This window comes from Sabethes cyaneus, chromosome 2, assembly GCF_943734655.1.
Source record: "Sabethes cyaneus chromosome 2, idSabCyanKW18_F2, whole genome shotgun sequence".
NCBI lineage: Eukaryota > Metazoa > Arthropoda > Insecta > Diptera > Culicidae > Sabethes > Sabethes cyaneus.
Window position 1 is genome coordinate 125,697,119 of NC_071354.1, and position 16,987 is coordinate 125,714,105.

A 16,987-nucleotide genomic window follows, 5' to 3' on the forward strand; every position below is an offset into this window, starting at 1 on the left:
TGATTATTGAAGGCACATTATGATAACGAGCAGCCTCCAAAATGGAAGCGAAAGATACGTTATCAAACGCGCCTTCAATATCCAAAAAAGTTCCTAAGCAAGATTCCTTTTGTGAAAAAGCAACCTCAATTTTATCCACCACATCATGTAATAAAGTGGTTGTAGACTTGCCACTTTGATAAGCATGCTGTGCTGAATGAAGAGGAACTTCTACTAAGCTTGTTTCGCGGATGTAGTGATCAACAATCCGCTCAAGTGATTTAAGCAAGAAAGACGTTAGACTGATTGGTCTAAAACTTTTGACTTGCTCGTATGTCGCGCGTCCACCTTTAGGAATAAACTTAATGGTTATTTCACGCCATTGAGTTGGGATGTACCCAATAGCAATACTACACACAAACATCCTTCTCAGAATGTGTTTGAAGTACTTGAATCCTTTTTGCAGTAGAATAGGGTATATTCCATCTGTTCCAGGAGATTTGTATGGAGAGAAGCTGTTCACGGCCCACTCAATCGCTTCAGTTGTGACAAGTCTCCGAGCAAAAGCCCATGAGTCTAAGCCACCTAAAACGATTTCTGGATCGTTTCGAACTTCAGGTTCCACACAGCCCGGAAAGTGACTATAAAAGAGACATTCCAGGATTTCATTGTCATTCGAACAGTATTCACCGTTCGAACTTCGAATGTTATTAACCTGATAATCTTTCGATTTTGACAGTATTTTATTAAGTCGACTTGCCTCGCCGAAACTGGAAACGTTGCTACAGAACCTGTGCCAGCTCGTGCGTGCTGAAGATCGTAAAGCCTTTGCATAGGCTTTCCGGGCCTGCTTGAAAGGCTCCACGCCATCCCTCCGACGTCTATTCCAGGCTCTCCTGCATCGTTTCTTTAGTTCCGCGAGATGAGAGTTCCACCATGGTGTTCCTCTAGTCGTTTTAATAGTTTTTAGCGGGCAAGCTACTTCAAAAGCTTCCGCAATAAAAGATGTTGTGACATCTACAGCCACATCCAAGTCGATCGATGACTCAATCGTCGGTTCGAATCCTTGAAATTTCGTCGCCAGTTCCTCCTCAAAGAGTTCCCAGTCAGAAAATCTCGGATTGCGAAATGTTGCAGCGTTCAAGGAGACACCCAAATGATCAAAATATATAAAACAATGATCAGATATTGGTGTCTCATTTGAAACATGCCATTGTGCCAACTCATGACTGATCCTGTTAGAGCAGAGTGTTATATCTAACACTTCCTCTCTACCAGCTCGTATGAAAGTTGGACAATTGCCAATGTTGAGTATTCCAAGGTTGGTACCACTCAAATATTCCATCAAATTAGAGCCTCTCAGATTGATATCCGAGCTGCCCCAAATGATGTGATGGGCATTGGCATCACTGCCTACAATGAGCGGAAGCCCACTAGATCGGCAGTATCTCACCACATTTCTGAAATCGTCGCTGGGAGACGGTTCATCGTGTGGTAAGTATGCAGAACAGTAGACATAGCGCCTATGGACATCATCCACGACGAGTTCTACTGTGACTGCACAAATATCTCGAATAGTCAACTCAGAGATAAGGCATGCAGTAATTGACCTATGCAACAATATGCATGCCCTGGGCATCAAACGAGGATTTGTCATACCAGTTTTGCTGAAAACAGCAAAGTTCTGGTTTCCAATATCCGTCGAATGAAAGTACCCCTTGCGAAAATATGGCTCCTGAACCAATGCGATGGTGACAGAGCCATTAAAAAGTTTTTCGCATAAATACAAATTTGCTGCCCGTTTGTGTTGAAGATTTATTTGTGCGACTCTAACTATTTGACTAGCAGAGTATATGCACAAACAATCTCCAACACAGATCAGACAGCAAATTGTAAGCGAAGCCAATTAAGTTGGCCAGAACGCACTTGGCGTAAAACCCATTAGGGAAATTGGGCAGGACTACTATGCTGTTCCCACGAAACGCAAGGGACAACAAAGATCGACCGTACCAGAGCCCTGCATGGCACAGTAGGGGCAAGATGCCCAAAGCACTTCGTTCGCGACTGGCATGTTTCCACCCCTCCAGCCATTCAGTCATCGGCACGGAGATAGACCTTGACTTAGGGGCACCTGATTTGCCGACTCCCGGCAGGATCAGGTCCCGTGGCTCAATTTTTGCCCAAACGTACAATTCGGCACCAACCGCCAAAGGGCGTAAGTGCAGATTGTGTAAAACAGACCGATTAAGAGTCTCTCTCTCTCTCTGTGCTAAGCCAGCTGAGAAAATAACTCTCTCCCGGTGTGCTCACACCCCGCAGCCGCGCCCTCCGAAAATCCTGCGCCGAACTGCATGATTAGGTAGCCGGAAACCACACGGCGAGTGTTCCACCTTCTCTGTCTGCATACGACAACCAAAGTTGCGTACCACCAGGTGCGCAACTTTGGCTACCTTACCCCAGCCGGCACCTCGTGGAGGTAGAGATAGGAGTTAGAAAACAGAGGTGATATATTTGCACATGTTCACTCATTTGCCAGCCTTAACAACACAACAACAACACAAAAAACTATTGGGCCCCATCGCAGGTCCAGATTTCTTGTGTCACACTAGGAGTTTATCTAACTCCAGCGTCGACTTTTCTGCTAACCAACTCGGATCCGAATTCGTCACAAATGGAACTCTAATTCATGCGAGCACCGTAATACCATCATTCAACTGTACGCTGGTATGTAACAATGTTACCTCTAATCTGCCCTCACCGGGATGCATGCAAGCAAGTCTCTTGGAAGCCCCTGATCCCCTCGTCACAGTCGAGCTTTTCCCGCCAGCGGCCCGCAGTCATCCCGGTCCTGTGTTCGAGCAGGGAGAAGGGATCTTCCAACCCGTTATCGCAGGCAAGTACACGCTTTGAAACCCCTCCAGTTCTGTCCCATTCTTCCAGTCATCTACAACCCATCGCTAAAGCGTTGCAATTCGGATTTGGGTATTCTCACGTTCCTGTGCGCGAATGCATATCCGAACCCAATTCTGAGGCTACTGTTTCCAGTTCATTGTCTGTGTCATCAAATTTCATCCTGAGGTCAATTCGTCGCCCAGCGGGATGCACTGCAATAGGCACTATGGAAACCCCGGAGCCCCCCACCACAGTCGAGTCATTGGAGCCAGCGTTCATCAGTCGTCCCGGTCCTGCGAGTGGGAGTGGTGATGGGGTTTTCCAGCCTGCACTGTCAGGCAAGTATGTTTGCCAAGCTGAATTTTTGATATCTGATGCCGCTTCACATCCTAGCACCTCAACTCCTTTGTCCGACACAAACAATGCAAAAAGCGGACCACTCGTTCCTGCGAACATTCCAGTTAGCAGCTTTACGTCGCATCCTAGTACAGTTCCAGAACAGTTCAATTCATCTACTCTTCTACTTCCAATCGCTGAACCGAAGGATACTGAATACGTGTACCTACTTGTTCCTGATTTTGAACGCTTACTTGAGCGTAACTCGGAAGCTATTGGTTGCTGTCCATCGTCTGTTTCGGAATTAAATTTAGCACAGAGGTCTGAAGTTCATCGTCCACCGGGATGCACTGCAGTTGGCATTATGGAAACCCCGGAGCCCCCCACCACAGTCGAGCCCATGCAGCCAGCGTTCATCAGTTATCCTGGTCCTGTGTGTGGGAGTGGTGACGGGGTCTTCCAGCCTGCTACGTCCGGCAAGTATACTCACTATTCTGAACTTCCGATACCTGATGTCGCTTTACGTCCTAGCAGTTCGCCTTCATGGCCCGACACGAGCATCACTGGTAGTGGTTCACGTCTCACGCCGGCCAGCAGTGTCACGACGCAGCCGTGTGTGCCTATCGTAAGGACGCCTGCATCCAACCGCGTGCCTTCTGTGTACTACCAGAACGTAAGGGGATTACGCACTAAAATTGCTAAAATTGCACTAAAATGTTATCAAGTTGTGAGTATGACATAATTGTCTTCACGGAGACGTGGTTGTGGACTGATATCGGAAGCCATGAAATTTCGCCTGACTATGCTATATTCCGTAGCGACCGGAATGAACTGACCAGCAATCACTCACGAGGTGGTGGAGTGCTGATTGCAGTCAATAACTCTCTGGATTGTGAAGCTATAACTCTTCCTAACTGTGACGAACTCGAACAAATTGCTGTCCGTATTAAGCTGCAGCATCGCTTACTCTACATAGTTGCTGTTTATCTTCCGCCCAATTCGAGTACCGAGCTATACTCAGCTCACGTAAGAGAAACACAGTGTGTTTTGGATTGTCTTTCAGAATCGGACATAATCTTGTCAATAGGCGATTTCAATTTACCTGACTTGAGGTGGAAGACCGACGAAGATATTAATGGGTATATTCCTTCGAGTGCCTCAGCTGAAAGTGAATTACACTTCAAATTAATCATATTGTCAACACGAATGGTAGGCTCCTGGATACTCCTGGACCAATACCTCAAAATGTCTTGATATAGTAGCACCGCCCTCTCCACTGTTGCCTGTCGACTATCATCACTAACCATTCATTTTATTACTTGACGAGATGGACGCGACAATACCTGACGACCAAGTTGATCAGATCAGATTTGACTGCTCTGTATGTGACTATGACCTGTTGAACTCTATTTTTGCGGACATGGAGTGGGACAATCGATTTTCTGACACTGACTCAGTTGTCCAAATGCTACTTGCTGTCTATGATTCACTTTTATGTGTTATCACTAGACATGTGCCCAAAAAAAGACAAGTGTTGATCTCCAACTTCAAGCAACCGTGGTGAACTCCTCAGCTTCGAAACCTTCGTAAAATGCGCAACCAATATTTCTTTACTAAACGCGAACCTGATAGAGCTAAACTTCGGGACCGTGAGGATGAGTACAAAACTGTCCTTTCCGCAATATATGACAACTATTTGCAAAGGATTCAGTCTGCCGTTAAACAGGACACCTCCTGTCTTAATCTTATGTGCTATGTCACAGCGATATCACGTGAGCTAGAAGCTAAGCGGCAAGTGGATTCGATCTATTTTGATTTTGCGAAAGCTTTTGATACTGTACCATACAATCTCATTATTGAAAAACTGAACTACATCGGATTTCCCTCATGGTTTACCGAATGGCTTTACTCATACTCATCCGATCGCAAAGCATTCGTTACAGTAAATTCCTTGCCCTCCAGAACATTTGACATACCGTCTGGTGTCCTTCAAGGCAGTGTGCTTGGCCCGCTCATCTTTATAATTTATATTGATGACCTGGTCGAGCTGCTGTCATCATCGAAATTATCGTTTGCCGACGATCTAAAAAAATTTCGGGTGATTGCTGCCCCTGCCGATTGTGTCGCATTACAGGAGGATATTAAGCATTTGCTAGTCTGGTGCAGTGACAACGGGATGCGTGTTAACAGCAATAAGTGTAAAGTAATATCATACAGTCGCCGTAACACTATTTTTCTTCATCAATACAGCATGGGAACGGATTGTCTGAAACGTCACAAACGTGGTAACTCTATTCTCGACCTAGGCGTTACTATCGACTCTAAATTGAGGTTCGACGAGCATATAAGTAGAGTCACTGCTAAAGCATACACCGTGCTTGGTTTTATGCGACGCCATGCGTCTGGGTTCACTGACGTTTATTGCCTCAAGATATATATTGCTATATTGCTCTCTCGTACGCCGCATTATGGAGTATGCTTCCCCGGTTTGGGCTCCTGCACACGTAACACAGATTCTTGCGATTGAGCGAATTCAGAAAATTTTTTTACGATTCGCCTTGCGTCAGCTACCGTGGAATGATCCAGTCAATCTTCCCAGTTACATACTCCGTTGTCAACTGATTAGCCTGGATACTCTCGCAGTCCGGCGCGTCAAACAGCAGCGTCTGTTTATATTCGACCTTATAACAGGCAATGTGGATTGCCCGGAACTCCTGTACCAGATACCGTGGAATGTACCTCCTCGTCGGCTTCCAATTCAACAGAACAAATTATGGTGTGAATAATTGTTTTAATGTCTGCTTGCGTTCCTTCAACGACGTTTGTAATGTGCTCGATTTTACTCTGTCTAGAAATGTGTTTAGTAATAGAATCCGTGGCTTAAATTAGTTATTAAATAAACAATCTGTACGACGTAGTCGAAGATGGTGAAATAAATAAATTACTAGTAGTTGAAGAATCTCTTCAGCATTAACACTAAGTTGTTTTACAATCTTCTATCAAACCTAGTTCTGCTTCGTTATCGGATTGAAAATATACGACATTAGAAAATACCGGAAATACCGGTTTTTTGCCTTTCCGAACCCGGTATTTCGGTATTCAAAAATTGGTCGGTACAAAAAAATCGAAAATAGCCTAAACTTATGCAGTTTATTCAAGAAATTGAATTCTATTTTCAGTTAAAAACTATTTAGGTTGAATTTGAGTGTCCTTCATTTGACAAAAAAATCGAATTGATATACAATAAGAGAAATGTTAAAATTTTGCCTCTAAGTTGGCATCGAGGCATGTTGTGTGTTCGAATGTCGGCTGAGAGAAGTTGTAAGAGTCCATAGGATCGAGTCTCTTCGAGACGCGGCCTGGGTCGAAACAAGCTGACAACTTATCCTGCATGCTTTTCAAGATCGCTCTTGAGGGGGCAATTCGTCAAGCAGATATCCAATCGAGAAGTTTGATTTTCAGTAATTGTAGCAAACTACGCAGGCTATGCGCTTTGATATTAAAATCAGAAACATTACCACGGCGGAGGCCATTTGCGCTAGACTGAAAGCAGAGGCCAGGATGATTGAGCTTAAAATAAATGCGTCGAAGACAAAATACATACATGATAGAGGCTCAAACGAGACCAACACGCGCTTTTCGCGGACGGTAATTGTTGACAGTGACGAATCAGAAGTGATTGATGGGTTCGTGTATGTGGGATCGCTGGTAGCCGCGGACAGCATCACAAAACAAATGAGGAGATCCAGCGACGTATTCAAGCAGGACATCGAGTCTACTTTGCCCTTCGCAATACGGAACGATCAAGAGGCATAAGCTGCCGTAGGAAGCTGACAATGTACAAACCCCCTATTAGACCGATAGTTTTTAAGGATTTAACAATGCGCACTGAGGACATACACGCCCTTGCGGACGATATTTGGCGTAGTACAAGCTAGAAGTTAAGAGTGACGCAGGTGCATGACTCAAAGGACACTACTTAAAGAGACTACTAACGGATTTGGCGATAGTCGGTAAGCTACGGTGAACAGGATACTTCGTAAAGAAATCGGTTCTATTCAACAACCGCTCCGGCACCCAGAACAGAGGGACTCAACGTGCGACATGGCTTGACACAGTCTAACCGAAATTTTTTATTTTTTAAATAGAAAAAACTACAACTTCAGAAACTCCTGCGAAGTGGGCGACAAGTGACGCCAAATCAAGTTGAATGAAGCTTAAAACAGCACGAACCATTCTGACTCTAAGTTGCTGACGATGACGACGAGGATCGTACAACCAGCCCTACAAATTCTCTTGTGCTTTAAACCAGGACCCGGCATAGTCGAAACAAATAAATGAAGCTGACTTCCTCTCATCTTCGCATCATACATGAACCGACTGACAACTGAAAGACAACAACTGAAAGCCAGGCACGAAAATTAAATATTACGTGCGAGGACATAGATGTAAGAAATGTTATTCAAATTCAATTCATTTGCGTTAAAAGAGTTAGAAAAGTGAAAATAAAAATGTAAAACCGATCGTCATGCTGAAGTGAAACCCGTTTTACTGACACTGATTGAAACCAGCTTTGAAGCGAAGCTTCATTGCTTCATTGTCGAGTGACGATTTGAAATTGAAAGTGACGTTGTCGGGTCCTGCTCTAAACTGATGGCTGTGAAATTTCAAGCTTGAAAGTGTAGAACAAATTTTCTTCTGGGGGGGTTTTGAACCCCCAAAAACCCACCCGTCGCTGCGCCCATAGAAAAAAGTACACCAGAAAAAATGTCTGTCTTCTATAACCCCCACATGCCAAATTTGGTTCCATTTGCTTGATTAGTTCTAGAGTTATAAGGAAATTTGAATTTCATTTGTATGGGAGCCCCCCCCCCCTCTTAGAAGGAGAAGTGCCAAATGTGATTTCTTTTGCTTGATTAGTTCTAGGGTTATGAGGAAATTTGTATTTTATTTGCATGGGAGCCCCCTCCTAAAAAGGGAAGGGGTCTGAATTCACCACAGAAAAAATTCTTGCCATCTGAAACCCCACATGCCAAATTTGGTACCATTTTCTTAATTAGTTCTCGAGTTTTGAGGAAATTTGTGTTTCATTTGTATAGGAGCCCCCCCTCTTTCGCCATCCTTAAAATTGCTATCTTCCCTCCTTGGTCATTTTATCTATCCAACGACATATAAATTGCTCAGTTTCGTTTAGTAGTTTAGTAGTTATTACCATTTGAAATCTTTCATTCAGACGTTACTTTTATTTTCGTTTCCACAAAGTGCTACCCAGACCCAGTATAGTGAACAAAGACGTAGTCCTACGTCAAAATATTTTCCCCTTAAATATGCCCATTTTGCGATGTATGGTAGAATTGTAGGCCATATAATTATCTATCTTAAAAACTACAAGGTATACACCCCTAAGGGTTGTACGAAAGGGTGACGTAGAACTATATCAGATCATTAGATCAAAGACTAATGTAAACCGCATTTCTGGCATATGTACGTTTATAAGAATCTGTGAGTGCCATTGTTGCCAAGTGAAATATTCGAAATATTCACATTCAATTCTTCATTGAATACAATGGTGGCTTTGAATTAAGAGATACAGATTTTTTTTAAAAATCACTTGTGTGCATCATAAAGGTTGAAATAGTAATGAATGACCACCCCACAGATTATTGTATTAAATATGATTATGCGTAACTTGGCATGTTTGAATAATCTTACTTTAACTCGGTTGTGGCCTTTAAAAGGGCCATTGGTTACAAATAACATTAAAGCCGAAGCACGTTCATCGCAAATATGACGTGCCATTCGAAAGTCCTTTTCTTTTGACATGAATGGCAACAGGCACGTAAGTTAGCGGCGTCGATTCACTGTCTCTTGCTCTGGGAGGTTTTACTTTACTTTCACAGCTTACCGCTTGTTTAGAAAATATGGCACATACGCAAAAATTACTCTTCTATTTTTTCTCTGATATATGAAAGTCTTTGTCCTCCTACCACAGGGGTGAGGGGTTTCAAACCATCATAAAATAAATTCATTCCTCCAAAAACCCCCACATGCCAAAATTGGTTCCATTTGCTCGATTAGTTCTCGAGTTATGAGGAAATTTGTATTTTATTTCTATGGGAGCCCCCCCTCCTAAAGAATTCTTACCTCCAAAAACTTTCACATGCCAAATTTGATACCCTTTGCTTGATTAATTCTCTAGTTATGAGGAAATTTGTATTTTATTTATATGGGAGCCCTTCTTCCTAATGAGGAGAGGGTTCTCAATTTACCATAGAGGAAATTCTTGCCTTTTGAAACCCCCACATGCCAAGTTTGGTTCCATTTGCTTGATTAGTTCTAGAGTTTCTAGAAGTAATAATTAGAGGAAATTAGTGCTTCATTATTATAGGAGCCCCCCCCCCCACTCTTACGCCCTCCATAAAAAATTGCTCTCTTACTCCATCCATAAAATCTGGCTGGTATTTTTATCTATCCAACGACGTATAAATTGTTCAGTTTCGTTCAGTAGTTATTAGTAGTTATTACCATTTGAAATCTTTCATTCAAACGTTACACTTCTCTTTTCGTTTTCACAAAGTGCTACCCAGTCCAAGTATTGTAAACAAAGACGTAGTCATACGTCAAGAAAACCACTTTAAAAAAACTTGTTATGAAAAAAAAATTGTGGCTGCGTTAAAAAAACAAATGCTTGTAGTCACAAGAATAGTGTGAAAATATGCACTGTATTTAATTTATAAACTTCTCCAAAGAGATAGAAAGCCTTAAAAAATTACGGATTTTTGTGTAAAAATAGAATTTAGTAAAAAAAGGCTAGACTTTTGAAATTTAACCCTCTGATTTTTTGTTCGACAGACTACGCAGCTAACTGTTAGTGCGCGATAATTGCGGAGCTCGTACTACGATCCTTGTGACTAACAGTCTTTCCCAGCCCAGACTGGCATATGCGACGACTAGCTTGTTAGACCAATGTCGTACGTCGTGGTAGCCTCCCTGTTACATGCTGCATATATTTTTATTATGCATTTTCCAACACACTTCCTCCCGTAGTACTAGTACTAAAATGCTCAGTAGATCCATTCTTTTTCTCTCTAAGAGTTCAATTACTGCTAGGCTACTGCACACTATACATCATAAAAGCAATAAGGCGATTTATGACGATGATATTTAAAATCCATCCATCAACATTTTTGATCGTCCGAAGTAAAAATCACAACAATGTTTACGAAGCTAACGCGCATGTATTTGTGTAGGACGGCATGACAAATGTTATTCTACAAAATTTCTACAGGTCAGGCAAGTTTTCCTGGCTGTAGAATAACGACAATGCCTTGCGTGATTTATTTTTATTTATGAATGACGGAAATTAAAACGATTAGTCGACATTGTCTTCTTCCTCGCACGAAAAAACGTAGGAAATTTGGCTGGTAGGACTTCTTTAATGATAAAAAGCATTTACATAGATCTCAGCTCACTTTGATTGATCGCATGTGATAGACAACAAACTAAAATATTAGGGAATAACTAGTTTTGCAATGTGCGTCATAACAATGCTGATATTTTTAATAATTTGTGTTGGTTAAGACGGAAATAGGCAATAACGACGATGTAGCAACATACCCTACCGGGATAAAGTTAACAGTTCACAGTCGTTGTACAAAATACAACAGCGCGAGTAACGGAGGGTTGAAGAAGAATATATATTTCCGTCTCTCTTTTACTAATACCATGTTGTCATTATCGCCTCCCAGTTAGCCTCGAGGTAAGACGCTGGTCTAATAAGCCAGTCGTCGTATGTTCGAATCTCGGCTGGGAGAGGCTGTTAGAGTCAATAGGATTGTAGCACTGACCCCGCACTGTCCTGTATTCTAATAGCTGGTTGCGAAGTCTGTCGTATAAAAACAGAAGGTCAAATTTCGATAACTGAATTAGCATCCAGGCTTTGCTTTTTTTATGTTGTCATTATCAGTAAGTGTCAAGATCGTAAACAAACAAAAAACATATGATATATAGCAGTCACGCTTTCGGGTAAAAAACGTAACAAAATCGGGGAGTGACAAAATCGGGTTACCACTGTATAACAATTTCATTTTATTTATCGTTTTAGCCATCATACGCCTATCCGGTTAAAAGAGTCGCCCAAAATGCAGAGAGCTCGTTTGCAGTATGTTTCTTGGATAGGTAATACAACGGCCATAGCAATAGTAGCTGATAACGACATATATTTAAGACAATCACCGTCGGAAGAAGAAGATCATAGACTTACATTTACAGGAGAAGAGAATATTATATATAATGGTGTACCTGATTGGTTGTATCAAGGTAAATATATTGAGCTATATTTAAGAATTTGAGGGTTGAAAAGATTCGATTCAGCATTTCCTGCATTTCTCCATCCTCATTATGTTAATGCATTTAACCTTCACAGTACTAATTGTCAAATTCAGCCGCCGTCGTAAACTAATCAACTTTAGGTTCAGCCACGTAGCCATGGCGATAGTGTTCGACATCGGAACGAAAATTGAAGTCCGGGTTTCGGTCCGGTCCGGTCCGGTAAAAAATCGGAACGAATTTTTTTAGGTCCGATTTCGTTCCGGTCCGATTTAGCTCTGTTCCGGTTCCGGTCCGATTCCGGTCCGGAAGTCCGAAATTGTCCGGATGCAAAATTTACCAATTTTAAAAAAAGAGGTAAATGTCAGAGGTAAAGCTTTGAATGTGTTCCTAAACTAAATTATTTTCTACATGACCTACTCTTTTTTCGAAAATTTAAACACATTCCAAGATGGTGCACTTTCAGACAAAAAATGCAGTTTTTAATTGAAAAATTGTCTTTCACCACCTCAAAAATTCAAAAATTGCAATATCGATGCAAAAACGATGGGAAAAACGAAGATAATTTTATCCACTTTATAGAAAATAGCAGTGAGTTGTTTGTGAAATAATAGCGTTCCAAAGTTTAAAATATGATTTCGATAAAAACACATTTAAGCTTTTATGCACTTAGCTAAAGTGACCAGATATTTTTTGGATGAATGCGGGACATATTGAATGGCAAAAAAAGCAAAGCCATGGGTATAAAACGTCCTGTTGAGAACTTGATCATTCTTTATCGACAGACTTCACAGCCGGTTATTAGAGTACAGGACAATTACGGGGCTAGTGCCACGATCCTCTGACCCTATAGCAGCACCTCCCAGCCGAGATTCGGACATACGACTTGTTTGTTAGGCCAGCATCTTATACCCCGAAGCTAACTGGGCGGCGTATATTGAATGTCTTATTTACTAAATCGGATCGGTAGTAAAGATGGGATCATTTAGAAATTGGGAACCTCATTTTTGCGATAGCGGCGCTCCCCGTGGCTGTGCATGCTAGTTTTTTGGTGCCGTTGTGTTATTTATAAACAGTTCTGCACGGTATATTTTTTTCGCAGTTTAAAGGTAACGTGGTTTCGAGATATTCATCGTGCAGGAGGAGAAATGAAAGTAATTGAGTACGGTCATCTGCAGAATCCGTCGGCGTCGGATCGGGAGCTGGCGGGACTGACGGGTTATCCTAAAAGAGCTGTCGTGTGAGTAATTGAGGGACGCAAGGAAACTATCAGGGCTGTCCGCAAGGCACAGGCCAAACGTTAGAGTTAAACTCTGGATCGTCAACTGCGGTTGAGGGTCATTCGGAAAGTCAAGGGTGATCTCAGCATCACGGATTGTGCTTTAGCTACGATTATTACCGAGCAAGTGGAGAGTCCAAAAGCAGACTCAAGCAATAAACAAAGGTTAGAATCCGGTCTCGTGGGCTGTGCGGCTGGGTGGTGTCAAAACGCGATGCATGTGTCTGACTCGATGATGAATAAGCTTCAGAGAAGGCCGTTTTCAGCCAAATTCAGGGGTTAAATTCTGCATACTCTAGCTCGCGATAGGGTTTAGCGTGTAGCAGATTCGAGATTGGTATTGGGGATGGGTTCATGATCAATGGTCGGAGTAATTCCAAGCAATCTGTTTCATTGACATCCGTGTGAAAATAAGAATTCGGAGATACACAGGGGTAGGTGGTACATCACCAGGCGGATTTTTTCCTTCATTAATTCCCATGATAGTCTGCCGCAGTTTCAGCGTGCATGCTATATGGACAATGGACTTCAGTTTATTTCTAAAGAGCTGAGTGCACCAAATGTCCCCGGGTTCGTCCAGTATTGAAATACTGGGGGATAATAAAGCAAAAACTGAAGTTGAAGAGAACAATCACTAGTGACATTGGTCAGATAAGGCGTTCGAAGTGCCGGCTGGCTGGGGCCGTGACTGGGGAGGGTGTGCACCGGCTGACGAGCGGTGTCAGCAGTAGGGATTTTCATGCAATGTAACATATTCCTATGTTTCATCCTTAGAAACTTTCGATTAAAAAATTAAGCAATGCGGGACACTTTCCGGGACGCTTAGTAATCCGGGACAGTCCCGCATAATCCGGGACATCTGGTCAGCTTACACTTAGGACACGTTTGATACAAACAGCTGTAACTTTAGAAGTAGCAATAAAATGCTTTCCATTCAATTCTACTATGATTAGCAATTCTGAGCTTTTTTCCAGGAAACTTCGAATCAAATTTTCCAGTTTTCTCGGACATCACTTGTTTCAAAAGTTTATAACTCTTGAACATTTTGTTTTATGAAATAGCAAAAAAAATCTCAGTCCTTAGCAAAAATACCAGTTGGAAAAAGTTTTTCTCAAAATTTTCCACGGTGGCCGAAAACTCCTGTAGAAAAATAAAATCGCTGCAGTGAAATTTTTGACTAACAGACAAATGAATTATCAAATAAAAAGAAAATACGGTGGAGTCTTGAAAAGTAAACTTTCTGAAAAGTTAATTGTTCAGAAAAGTTAAGCGAATGCGCGAACATTAGAGTAATTCCATGCAAAATGACGAAAAATTAATATTTTTTTATTTTGTTATTTTTGATTTAGCTGAAACATTGCATAGATATTCTCCTTAAAAAAGATTTCATTTTACCGTATCAATGAATTTTTTAAGATCTAAGACCAAAAATGGTATTTATTTGCTTATTTAGATCACTAATGACACTAATAATATTAGAACTTGTTGATTCTTTTCGGTGAAAATCAAAAACTATTGATTTGGTGTGACGTTTCTGCCTACTGTTTTCCTTCGGCCATCATCAGACGTAATAACGCGTCAATTCTGCATCATCACTCACAACCATTGGTCATCACCACATGCTCGCTGGTAGTCGAGTAATTCGGGGTCATAAGTTGTGTATTTTTACTATTTGTACAATTTTGTAGTACATGAAAAAGTCATACAACAATTACAAAAAGAGCAAAAATAGAAAAACTGATTTTACAAATTCATATACAATAAATAAGATTTTTCTATCTTCGCTGCAGAAATAGAAGATTACTGTCTTTAGCAAAATATCTTGTAATAATATGCTCTATAACTTTTCAGAACACATCAATGTGTTATATTGACACTGAAGAAAAATATTTTATTTATTTCACTTTTAGGGGGATTAATCAAAATTTGAATTCCACCAAACGATAGAGCTTTCAATTTCAAGAAACTCTTCCAAAGGTTCGATAAACCTAAAACCAAATTTTCAAACTTTCAAATTTCGAAACGAAACGTCGTATCACGAAACAACTCAATAGTGATCTACTAGACAATAACACCTTTCAAGCAAAAGTAATAGCGAACCATTCGGTTCAGCCATCTCTGAGAAACAGGCGATAGAAAAAATCATGACACACACACACACACCCTATGAACCCTATCGATTGGTATATGTGACATCATTTTCGGATCAATTTCGTGTTTTTCGACCAATTTTTAAACCTTTGTTATAGTATAACAAAGGTAAAAATGGTTGGTTTAATCGAAATGGTGCCTTCATCAAAGTTGTAGATAATAAAATGGCCCTTCTAAAAAAAAATATGTGCACTGTAATTTTTTTTCGTTGACAAAAAACAGAAAATAAAATTAGAAAGTTAAATACCGTCAAACGGGGTAACTTGCAACAGCGGGGTAACATGCAACAATGCAATATCAATCGAATTTATTGTATTTTTGATCTGTTACTTTAATTTTTAATCTATATCAGTCACTGAATCTTGTTAACAACAGGTCAAAGAAGCCTTAGAAACTAATATGTTGATTTTCTGCTGTTTTGGTGATTTTTAAAAAATCTTACAAAATGGTGTCAAATTTATTGCCATTTTTTCGTCTGTAAAACGTTTGCTTCGCCCATAAGCACTTCCAATAAAAGAAGCCTAACATGCATTTTTTATATTAAGTGAATAATAAGCAAACAAAATATTTGATTTATGATGACTAGTTTGGTTTATCCTGCTTATTACCGCATTATTCGTAAAACAAGTACTTAAACGGGGTAACTTACAACAGTTGGTAGATGTACAAAACTGTGTTCCGTTAACTTCACGAAGCAAGTTATCATTTAATTTTGCATCAAGCAATACTAAAAGCACAGCTGAAGAGTGTAAGGTGCGTTCGGTATGTCGGAAATATGCCAGTTTTTTTTGGGATTCAGTATATCCCAGTTTTTCATAGACGAGGCCAAAAAGAAAATAGTTTCACTGAGAGAAATCGACCAGCAATATGATAGTTTCTAGTTACGATCACTCGTAACGTAATGAACATTCATATATTACGTAACCAAGATATCGATGATTTTTAAACCCCCCCCCCCTCCTACAACGTGGAATGCGTTGTTACACAACTCCCGCTCCCATAAGTGCGTTACGTAATTTGTGAATGGTTCTTAAAGAAGCTCTATCGGATACAGATACGGAATATCAACTGCATGAGTAACATAAAAACTTAACTTCGTAATTTCCGTTATGCGGTCATAAATTATTTAGACCAACATTACATAGGACATTTATGCAAATATTCATAGCAAAAGCATTAAAAATTGCAAGTCGAATTAACATTAGCATATTGAAGTCAAAAGAAACTCATACAAATCATTAAATTCGTTCAATTTCCAAAAAAAATATTACTTGTTGCAAGTTACCCCGTCGAAGGGGTTACTAGCAACAAACTATAGTTAAATATTTCAACAACAACCAATATCGATCGTATATTTTTTCTCAATATGTGAAATTATTGTATTCTAGACCTAATAACTTCGTATTAATTAAATGCCCTCAAATGTGCTGCAGATAAGTTTTTACTTGCGCTCATAGTTGAGAACTGTTGCAAGTTACCCCGTTTGACGGTATCTAAAAAACTTCATTTTATTTTTTGTTGTATTAAAGGTAGTAATATCTACTACTATTTCTAAAAGTTTCATGATGGGCAAATTAAAAGCGACCAAGTTACAATATTTTGAAAATTTCAAGTTTTTTTATTTTCACCAAAAATAATTGCTTACAGTGTATAACTTTTTATAAAGATGCGCATTGTAATACTGTATAACATTGCTGAAGATGTCGTATCAATTTCATAAGCCGTTTTAGTAATAAATCATGAAAAAGGCGGTGGGTGGAGTTGTACGCCCACCGCGACTTCTCTTTTGAACAATAATCAATAAAGTTGATTTTTAGTAGACGACTAGCTCATATCATATGCCAAAATTCAAAGTCGCTTATCGTCTATAGAAGTAGTGGCCTCGGTATAAGCATTATGCGGTTAAATCAGATCTCCTCTTTTGATCCGCGGGCCGGAAACACTTCTGACACTAATAAATTTACCCTATAGTACTAGTCCACCATCCATAAAATCAGTCCGCAGGCTGCTAGGACCATATTT

At 40.5% G+C, this 16,987-nt stretch overlaps 1 protein-coding gene across 1 annotated transcript in view; it reads left to right on the forward strand.

The window, feature by feature from the left end:
• Positions 1-16,987, forward strand: part of LOC128738116 (dipeptidyl peptidase 4) — a gene marked incomplete at its 5' end in the record, with an annotated part of 707,787 nt that overhangs the window by 177,168 nt on the left and 513,632 nt on the right. The window contains one exon of the mRNA XM_053832982.1: positions 11,312-11,526. Coding sequence (XP_053688957.1) covers positions 11,312-11,526 — 215 coding nt within the window. The remainder of the gene's footprint in view (positions 1-11,311; positions 11,527-16,987) is intronic.